An 11,090-nucleotide genomic window follows, 5' to 3' on the forward strand; every position below is an offset into this window, starting at 1 on the left:
ATGGCATGTGATAAATGCATGACCCACCACATGAATAAATAGTCCTCAAAACACGGCACGTGGAAATGATTTAGCTAGTGACCACCAAGATTATATTCTTCTGGCAAAATGCGACATGTTTATATTTTTCTGGCAAAACAACATGATATTGATGTGCCTTTGGCTTCTCTATTGTTGGCTTCTCTATTGTTGGCGTCTAGTGTAGAATGATTAAAAAAAAGTAAATCTAAAGAATAATTTTTTTCGACGTCTTAACCTCAATCTTCTTTTCTTACCAATTAATCAAGAAAAATGCTAAGGACCTATCTCAAAAGTAGAACTTTGGAATTCTTTGTTGATTCTTATTTTTTATAAAATATTTTATTATATTCTTACAAGAATTGAGATGACAAAAAGTTCATGAAGAGTTGTACTTTTGAAATAATCACTTGACATTTCCTTTTATACAAACATGACTACATGAGTTAATTAATAACTAATTTAATTTCATGTTTTTCATAACTAATAATTTTTATGTACCCATATATATAATGTATTTGTTTACTAACTAGCCCAAAAATATGATTGTCCCTTGAAAAAAAAGAATTTAATATTTTATTTGATGTATGATGAATGTATTCGAACTCGTAATCTTTTTCCAAATCTCTTCTAACATTTATCAACTCACTTAAAACTCCATCTCTACTATAATTGTCGATACAAATTTCCGCCGTCTTTAATCTTGACGAAAATGCACTTGCAAAACAATCAACTTTTTTTATCAAAGACCTAAGGCTCATGCGCCCACGAGGTGGGGGGGGGGGTTTAGGTCAACGGATCTTCGACGCCTAAGTTAGTTTATCTGAGAGTAAAGTGTTTAAGGCTTTTTAGGGTTGCAAAAGCTCTCTAAGATTGGTAGAATATGGGGTATTTATAGCGCTAGGGTAGGCCATATATGGTTTAATGGAGAAATATTCTCTAAATATTCCCAGGATATTTAATAGGATTACTTACTTGATAGGAGTCAATCTTCAATTAGGAATGTATTAAAGATAGGATTTGGGTAATTAATCCTTATCTTTAATTCCTTACCATGGGCAGTTGTGCTCAGTTGCTGAGTCATTCAGGGATGTGAGCTGCACGTGGGAGAATATGAGAAGTTTGCTCATTTATTGAGGACCATTTTGTCCTTTTTGAATTAAACATTTAACACACTTAACTGGCCTTCTACCATAGTGATGAAAGAAGTGTTACCTTTATACTACTACATGAGTTCGAATTCCGTTGGCTCTCTTATTTAATAAATCTATCTTTTGATATATAAAAAAATAAAAAAACTCAAAACACAAATGAGCTGTGCATCATAGTATTAGATAATGTTGTATAATTCAACAGACAACTGTTTTTTTTTTTTTTTTTGTTATGAAAAAGCAATAGAGAATTAGGTAAATACGATGTAAAACATTTCTACTCAAGAGGCAGATTGTCTGCCCCCTGTTTGGATGCCCTTTTTATTCCCTCATATTTTATGCGGTCACAGTTAATACACGTCAACATTTTATATTAATTTTTTTATAGATAATAAGATAAAAAACAATAAGAATATATAATATTGACATAGCTTACTGTTTAACCATGACCGCACATATAAAAAAAGATGGGTAGAGCATCCAAATAGGAAGATAGACAATCTGCTTCTTTCTACTCATCTTCTAAGTGTCATGTCATATAATGGCATGTGATAAATGCATGACCTGCCACATGAATAAATAGTCCTCAAAACACGGCACGTGGAAATGATTTAGCTAGTGACCACCAAGATTATATTCTTCTGGCAAAATGCGACATGTTTATATTTTTCTGGCAAAACAACATAATATTGATATGCCTTTGGCTTCTCTATTGTTGGCGTCTAGTGTGGAAATGAATTATCACATTCGTTTATAGTTTCTAGATAACTAGTAATACCGTATGTGCTTTTTTCTTCTTTTGTTTCATTTTTTTTTTTTGGATACTACCCTATGTGCTTTTGGAGTATTATTATTGGACATTACTCTTTGAGCAGCAAGAGTTTCTTGCATTTTAGCTTTTTTTCATGTGTCCATTTTATGTGCGGTAGTTGTTAATTTTTGCGCTACGGGTTTGAATCATATAAATCTATAAATAAAGTTTAAATTGCAATGTTTGTATGACATTTAAATTAGTCTGGACTTGTAGTTTAGAAGTAATGTTTCTAACATGGTGTATGAAACTTAAATATCCCATATATATTTTTCATCCACTGTATAAAAAATGAAAAATACATGTGTTAATCACTTATACAATACATCCAAACGAGAATAAGAAAATTTCAGAATTTGAATAAAAAATTATGGGAGAGTCAATATGCACATGATTTTTGCTTGAGTACCGTGGGATAATAGCTTACCGTAAGCAAAAACACAAAATATAAATTATAAATATAATAGAAGGATAACTGGAATCGCTCCAGGGGTCTCTCACCCGTACTTGACCTCTTACCAAAGAATTTTGGCATCTATCCCATCTCAGGGCTAGAATTTTAATCTCTGGAAGGCAAAGCTTTTCTATTCAACTCTTCATTGTTTGTTAATCTGAATTACAAGGGATGCTTATAAAGCCTAAAACCTAATGACCGCGTGAAGGTAAACTTATTATAGTAAAGAAATCCTAATCCAAAATAAAATAGGACACTATATCTAATCCTAATTAAACTGGAAAGAATTATAGAGCTCGTTGGAAGTGATTTTAAAAGCTGAAAGTTTTTTTGGTGAAAATGATTTTGGAACCAATGCTTAGTAAAAATGCAAGTAAATTCTAAAAAAAAAACACTTAGTGTTTCCTTAAAAAAGCATATAACCGGTGGTTCCTATAATAAGCACTTCAAGTGCTTTTGAAATCCAAAAATATTTTATCTAAAAACGTTTTTAATCATTTTAAAAGTACTTTGAAATCAACCTTTAATCCTTATAAACTAAGCAATCATAAAACTACCCCCTAGATATTAAAATACTAAGGACTAGGGGTGAGTTTGGTACGGTTACCGTACCAAAACCTTTGTACCAATTACCGTACCAAACTTTCGGTTTGGTAAAATCTATTACCATTACCGTACCAAACTTTCGGTATACCAAAGTTTGGTATTGCCAAAAGTTCGGTTGGCATGGTATGGCAATGGTAATTGCCATTTTGTTTTGGGACAAAATCTGTTTTTGTTTTTTTTAACCCAATTCAAGGGCAAAACTTTTTTTTTTGGTACCTTTATCTCATACATTATGGATTAAATTCATCTATTATTCATTATTCACAATTCACACACATAATAATTCAAATGATGCATCAAGATTCATCATGAAAATTAAGCTTACAATCCAAATAGAAGTCAACAATCCAAATAGAAATTAAAGTTTCAAACCAAATGAAAATTGGAAGTAAACTTCAAAAAGGAGAATTCATTGATTAGTTATTCAAGCTTGAGATGTCGAAGCTTTTGGAGGAGGCATTGAATTTGTAGAAGATTGAGTTTGTGTCAAGCCTACATTACAAACAAAGAAAACATATTAATTAGTAGCAAGAAGAATTAAAGTTGAAAACCATTTAATAACAAATTTACTAAAAAAATTAAAGCATATCTTTCTTGTTTTCTCTTCTTCCATTTCCTTGTAAAATTGAAGCATATCTTATGTTGGTTCCTTGTGGAAGTTTACTTCATCTGCCCTAAGCCAACCATTAGTACGCACTAGTGCCTCCATTATTTTAGGAGTCAAGGATACCCTAAAAGGGTCCACAACCCTCATCCCTAGGCTAAATGCATTTTCACTAGCAACATTAGAAGTGGGGGTTACAAAGATATTTTGGCTATTTGTGAAAGAATTAGGAACTCTTTTGTGTTTGATTTCCACAATTTTAAGAGACCAATCATCAAAGTCACCAACAACAATGCTAATGTGAGTAGAGTTTTATTTTCAAATTATTGGAATATTATAAAATTGTGTTATATAATTATCTATTATATAATTTATAAATTATAAATTATATTGTATTTTCGGTATGGTACGGTAATACTATGGTAATGATATCCATTACCAATACCATACCATGAAATTTCGGTACGGTACAATACCGTACCATTACCGATTGGTACAAAAAATTTGGCACAAAATCGGTATGGCACGGTTGGCAATTCGGTTGACACGGTAATTTGGCAAAAAAATCCACCCCTACTAAGGACTAAAGACTAAAAAGGCTAAAATACCCTTTAATTTAGGAAGTCACCACTCTTGTTCCACGTGACTTAGCTATTACTAATTTACTATCACCAGTAATTGATGAAAGATAATATCAAAATAGAGAGGCATAATAGAGTCAGCAAATCTAGAACCTCTCTTTTTCATGCAAATTTTCCTCATCGACGAAGAAAAATGTGCTATATATTTTTTATTCATGTGTTTCAAAAGTGGATGGTCTCTTCAGTAAGGTGGTGAACTTAAAGAAATTTGAGGTTGTATTGTAAAATTAATTAGTAAATAGAGAGTGGTTCAATTCTTTATAAGCTCTTGTATGATTTGATTTCTCACCGATGTGAGACTTTGTCTTTACATTCTTACACTATTCTCGCACGTGGCAAATTTTAAAACCTAACATGTGGACAATACAAATTGGGTGACGTGAAACATGGTTGGCCATTGGACTTCACACGTGGGCTAATATGAAGATTAGTCTAACTCTTCATAAGCCCTTGCATGATTTGGTTAATCACTGATGTGGGACTTTGTTCTCACATTCTCACACGCTCCATCATGTGTGGCGAATATTCAAGCCTAACATATGAACAATACATAAAATCTCAATTTTCTACAAAGTATCAGAGTTGGTTGAATCAGATGTTTAATTATTCTTTCGTAGTATGAAGTCAATTGAACTACGTGTTTGATATGTAAGGATGTAAATGTTGATCCACATCAAAAAGTTAAGAGACCGTTTACGATTTTAATTTGTCCTGAAAGATGCATTTCACCATTTGATGTAGCTCGTATGGGAAGCCTAACTTTTTTCTTTCTTTTTTTTTTTCTCGCAATATAGATTGTTAACTTTTTCTTTTAATTTGAGGGATTCTCCTTGTCTTAATGATGTTGACATCGGAGTGGTATGGTTCTTGAATCTTGACTAAGAAAACCCCTGCATTCATACACACATTTTTAGTGTGCGGTCCCGCCAATTTCAACTATAAAAACATCACAATCCCCTTTCCTTCTTAATTGCAGAGTGGAAAGGAAAACCAATTCAGCCATGTCTTCATCTCCCTTACCAACTTCTACAATGGTCGCCCTGCACTCCACCACAACCACCTTCTTCCGCTCTCATTTATTCCCAAACAAGTCCCAGACTCCACTGCAACGAAAACCCAAACAATGCCTTGCGGGTAGAGTGCGCTGCAAAGCAACAAAAGGTGACAATGATAACCTAGATCAGGGCCTAGCAAGACTCGACAGGAGAAACATGCTGATAGGTTTAGGCGCCGGGGGTCTCTACGGTAAGGTAGGAAACCCATTTGCTTTTGCCGCACCAATATCCGCCCCAGACTTGACCACGTGTGTCCCTGCCAGCAAGCCAGACGGGTCCACCATCGATTGTTGCCCACCTACCACCACGACCATCATCGACTTTGAACTCCCTGACTCAGGCCCACTCCGCACTAGGCCCGCTGCCCAGGACGTTGCAAATGACCCTGAATACTTGGCCAAATACAAAAATGCCGTCGAGATGATGCGGGCACTTCCAGACGACGACCCGCGCAGTCACGCACAACAGGCGATGGTACACTGCTCATACTGCGACGGTGGATACCCACAAGTTGGATATTCAGATTTGGAGATCCAAGTTCACTTCTGTTGGCTATTCTTCCCGTTCCATCGTTGGTACCTCTACTTCTATGAGAAAATCATGGGCGAGCTCATTGGGGACCAAACCTTCGCCCTCCCCTTCTGGAACTGGGACGCGCCAGCTGGCATGTACATTCCTGAAATTTTCACTGATACGACGTCATCCCTCTACGACCAGTACAGAAATACAGCGCATCAGCCCCCGAAGCTCCTGGACTTGAATTATGGCAGGACCGACGATGACGTCGACGACGCGACACGAATCAAAGAGAACCTAACAACGATGTACAAGCAGATGGTGTCGAATGCCACTTGTCATAGATTATTCTACGGAGAGCCTTACAGCGCAGGGGACGAACCAGATCCTGGCGCCGGAAACATTGAGACCACTCCCCATAACAATATTCACCTTTGGGTTGGCGACCCAACCCAGCCAAACGGGGAGGACATGGGGACCTTTTACTCTGCGGCGAGGGATCCGGTGTTTTACTCTCACCATTCCAACGTGGACCGCATGTGGTCTATATATAAAGATAAGTTGGGTGGTACGGACATAGAAAATACCGATTGGCTGGACGCAGAGTTCTTGTTCTACGACGAGAAAAAGAATCTCATGCGCGTCAATGTTCGGGACTCGCTCGACACGAAAAAACTCGGGTATGTGTACGACGAGAATGTCTCGATCCCGTGGCTGGATTCGAAGCCGACGGCTCGTAAGTCAACAAATAAGAGAAAGGCTACGGTTTCATCTTCTGATCTTTCTACAACGTTCCCTGCTACACTATCAGATATAATCAGCGTCGAGGTGACGAGGCCGTCTAAGACGAAACGGACAGCTGCCCAGAAGAAGGCTCAGGATGAGGTGCTGGTGATTAAGGGGATTGAGTTTGCCGGGAATGAAACTGTGAAGTTCGACGTGTATGTGAACGATGACGCGGACTCGCTGGCCGGGAAAGACAAGTCGGAGTTTGCTGGGAGTTTTGTTCACGTGCCGCATAAGCATAAGAAGAATATTAAGACGAACCTGCGGCTGAGCATTACAAGCTTGTTGGAAGAGTTGGATGCGGAGACAGACAACAGTTTGGTAGTGACTTTGGTGCCGAAAGTTGGGAAGGGGCCAATCACCATCGGAGGGTTTAGCATTGAGCTCATTAATACTACCTGAGTATTAATTAATGTTATTGTTGGTTCTTCTTGTTGTTGTTGGGTTGGCTTAATCATGTCTTTCTAGCTAATTACTCCTGAACGTTCATAATGTGCTCATCTACTGCTTATGTGGCAGATAATGGTTGGTGTTCCTCGTGAATAAAAGCACTATTGTGTTTCAGTGTGTCTATTTATTGAATAAAGAATTTATGGTAGAGTTTAATCATAATTTTCTAGAACTAATGATGGTACACTACTTTAATATCTTCTCCTTCTTTTTTTTGTTTTGTTGTGATTTTGAAGAATGTACCCATGTTTTGATACAATAATTTTTTTGGATAATTTTGATGAATGTACCCATGTTTATATATATACACACACACAATAGTATATTTATATTTTAATATTTTTAATCCCACAAATTATGGTTTTTTTTTTAAATCTCATTTATATAAACAACTAAAATTTCTAATTTTTAATTTAAAAAATATAGTAACGTACATAGAAATAAATTATCACATTAATTTCAGAGACTTCGATCAAAAATTAAAAACCAACAAGGTTTTAATAAAAGAATATTCATAGTTAAGGACCATATCCAAAGTTTCCCTAAAATAATTGTACGAAAGAATCTCTCTTTTCATCGAGACCGGAATTATTGAATTTATGATAGGAAAATTCTACGCATGCTTTGAAACACATCAATCAATCCATACTATTAACCACATATTTCTTCATCGATGGAGAAATTCTACGTAGCATGCTTTTCACAATTACATTATCTTTAACATTCGTAAACAAAAAAGAGGTCTAGATTCGCAGACTCGATGCCTACCTATTATTTTTCATCGATTATTGGTCATACTACTAGTTGACTAGGAAGATAGACTCTCCCTTACTGTTATTAAAATTTCAAAATTTTCTAATTCTCATTTGTTTTTGTTGCATAAGGTTTTTTTTTTTGGTTAATTGTTGCATAAGTAATTTGGCATGTATTTTTTAACAATGTTGGATGAGAAATCTAATGGTTTAAGAATTATAAATAAGAAATTAAAAAACATTTAGTGACATTAAATAAAGTATTTATTTATAAAACTATTAAATTCCTCTTTTCACATTTTCCTTACTTGTTGTGTGTCTACTGTCTACAGCCCATTCGACCTTGAACCTAATTTAATTGTGTATCAAATGGCAGGTTGGTGTTTTTTGTAAAATCGTATTTGTCTATTTTTCTTTACTATAAAAAAATGTCTTAATAGTTTAGATATTTTTTTTTAAAAGGAAACGATAAGAGATTAATTGATTGAAAACGTCATTACATGGTTTGAAGTACAAGAAGCCCCATTAAGGCAGCACACATTGTTCTAATAGTAAGTCAGAAATGAACAAAGGAGGAGACTCAGCACATTCACACTCCTGGCTCAAAGAGAGACAAAACGTGCTAGCCTATGGACAATAGAGTTAGCTTGACGGTGAGTATGGTAAGAATAGCATCAGTGCTTGATGGGAGTAGCACCTTGATATCTTTCATAATTTGTTCAACTGAGAATAGATTGATAGACGATACGATGTGGGTTTGGCAAAGTGTGTGTCAAAAAATGGATGTCCCAAGATGCTAACGATATGACACACACTTTGTAGGGCTCATTCCATAACATTTTCAAGAATTTGAATCATCTATATTTCAATTCATCGTTCATATATGTCCTTGCCAAAAATTAAAAAGATCCAAAATCATTAAAACATTAATTTGTAAGGAAGAAAATACAGATGGGCGTCACAACCCCCCCCCCCCCCGGTTGGTTCTTGTTCTGGCTCGAGATGGGCTTCCTTGCCCCCTTGTAATTAGGTTTTTTTTTTTCTTTCTAGATGGCTTTGCGCCATCCTTTTGTGCCTTTTGAGGCTTGATTGTGATTTCCTATTTCTTCTGAGAGTTTAAATGTATTAAGTCCTTGAACATAGGATATCATGGTCTATGTTTAGTTATGTTTCTTGGAGTACTTGTTCTGTTTTAATACAATGACCTCTTTCTGAATTTAAAAAAAAAAAATTGACTTTGCCAATTTTTCCCCAATCAAACATTTAACACACTTAACTGGCCTTCTACCATAGTGATGAAAGAAGTGTTACTTTTATACTACTACATGAGTTCGAATTCCGTTGGCTCTCTTATTTAATAAATCTATCTTTTGATATATAAAAAAATAAAAAATAAAAATAAAAAAACTCAAAACACAAATGAGCTGTGCATCATAGTATTAGATAATGTTGTATAATTCAACAGACAACTGTTTTTTTTTTTTTGTTATGAAAAAGCAATAGAGAATTAGGTAAATACGATGTAAAACATTTCTACTCAAGAGGCAGATTGTCTGCCCCCTGTTTGAATGCCCTTTTTATTCCCTTATATTTTATGCGGTCACCGTTAATACACGTCAACATTTTATATTAATTTTTTTTATAGATAATAAGATAAAAAACAATAAGAATATATAATATTGACATAGCTTACTGTTTAACCATGACCGCACATATAAAAAAAGATGGATAGAGCATCCAAATAGGAAGACATACAATATGCTTCTTTCTACTCATCTTCTAAGTGTCATGTCATATAATGGCATGTGATAAATGCATGACCCACCACATGAATAAATAGTCCTCAAAACACGGCACGTGGAAATGATTTAGCTAGTGACCACCAAGATTATATTCTTCTGGCAAAATGCGACATGTTTATATTTTTCTGGCAAAACAACATGATATTGATGTGCCTTTGGCTTCTCTATTGTTGGCGTCTAGTGTAGAATGATTAAAAAAAGTAAATCTAAAGAATAATTTTTTGCGACGTCTTAACCTCAATCTTCTTTTCTTACCAATTAATCAAGAAAAATGCTAAGGACCTATCTCAAAAGTAGAACTTTGGAAGTCTTTGTTGATTCTTATTTTTTATAAAATATTTTTTTATATTCTTACAAGAATTGAGATGACAAAAAGTTCATGAAGAGTCGTACTTTTGAAATAATCACTTGACATTTCCTTTTATACAAACATGACTACATGAGTTAATTAATAACTAATTTAATTTCATGGTTTTCATAACTAATAATTTTTATGTACCCATATATATAATGTATTTGTTTACTAACTAGCCCAAAAATATGATTGTCCCTTGAAAAAAAAATTAATATTTTATTTGATGTATGATGAATGTATTCGAACTCGTAATCTTTTTCCAAATCTCTTCTAACATTTATCAACTCACTTAAAACTCCATCTCTACCATAATTGTTGATACAAATTTCCGCCGTCTTTAATCTTGACGAAATTGCACCTGCAAAACAATCAACTTTTTTGATCAAAGACCTAAGGCTCATGTGCCCACGAGGTGGGGGGGGGGGGTTGGGGGGGGTTTAGGTCAACGGATCTCCGACGCCTAAGTTAGTTTATCTGAGAGTAAAGTGTTTAAGGCTTTTTAGGGTTGCAAAAGCTCTCTAAGATTGGTAGAATATGGGGTATTTATAGCGCTAGGGTAGGCCATATAGGGTTTAATGGAGAAATATTCTCTAAATATTCCCAAGATATTTAATAGGATTACTTACTTGATAGGAGTCAATCTTCAATTAGGAATGTATTAAAGATAGGATTTGGGTAATTAATCCTTATCTTTAATTCCTTACCATGGGCAGTTGTGCTCAGTTGCTGAGTCCTTCAGGGATGTGAGCTGCACGTGGGAGAATATGAGAAGTTTGCTCATTTATTGAGGACCATTTTGTCCTTTTTGAATTAAAGTCCACGTGTCACCTCTAGAATTTTTAGAATTATTTTAGGCTCCACAATAATAATATTAAATTTTGAAACATCACCTTATATTTACTTCTTGAGCAATAAATAGTGTGTTCTCATGTGACCAGTACGTTATATTCATACAATGTGCAATATAGTCAGTAGTGAATAGCTATATCCCCCGATTCCCCCGCCCCTGCTTGATAAATGAAGGATAAATGATCATGGGTTTTTCAGCCTTCACCAATAAACCGTGTCTAATGATTACGTAAAGCCACG

At 35.0% G+C, this 11,090-nt stretch overlaps 1 protein-coding gene across 1 annotated transcript; it reads left to right on the forward strand.

The window, feature by feature from the left end:
- The first annotated feature begins 5,240 nt into the window (after positions 1-5,240).
- Positions 5,241-7,248, forward strand: LOC103434747 (polyphenol oxidase latent form, chloroplastic-like). Its single transcript, XM_008373105.4, has one exon. The coding sequence runs from the start codon at positions 5,287-5,289 to the stop codon at positions 7,042-7,044; it is 1,758 nt and encodes a 585-aa protein (XP_008371327.2). The 5' UTR covers positions 5,241-5,286; the 3' UTR covers positions 7,045-7,248.
- Positions 7,249-11,090: the final 3,842 nt, after the last annotated feature.

This window comes from Malus domestica, chromosome 05 (genome assembly GCF_042453785.1).
Source record: "Malus domestica chromosome 05, GDT2T_hap1".
Classification (NCBI taxonomy): domain Eukaryota; kingdom Viridiplantae; phylum Streptophyta; class Magnoliopsida; order Rosales; family Rosaceae; genus Malus; species Malus domestica.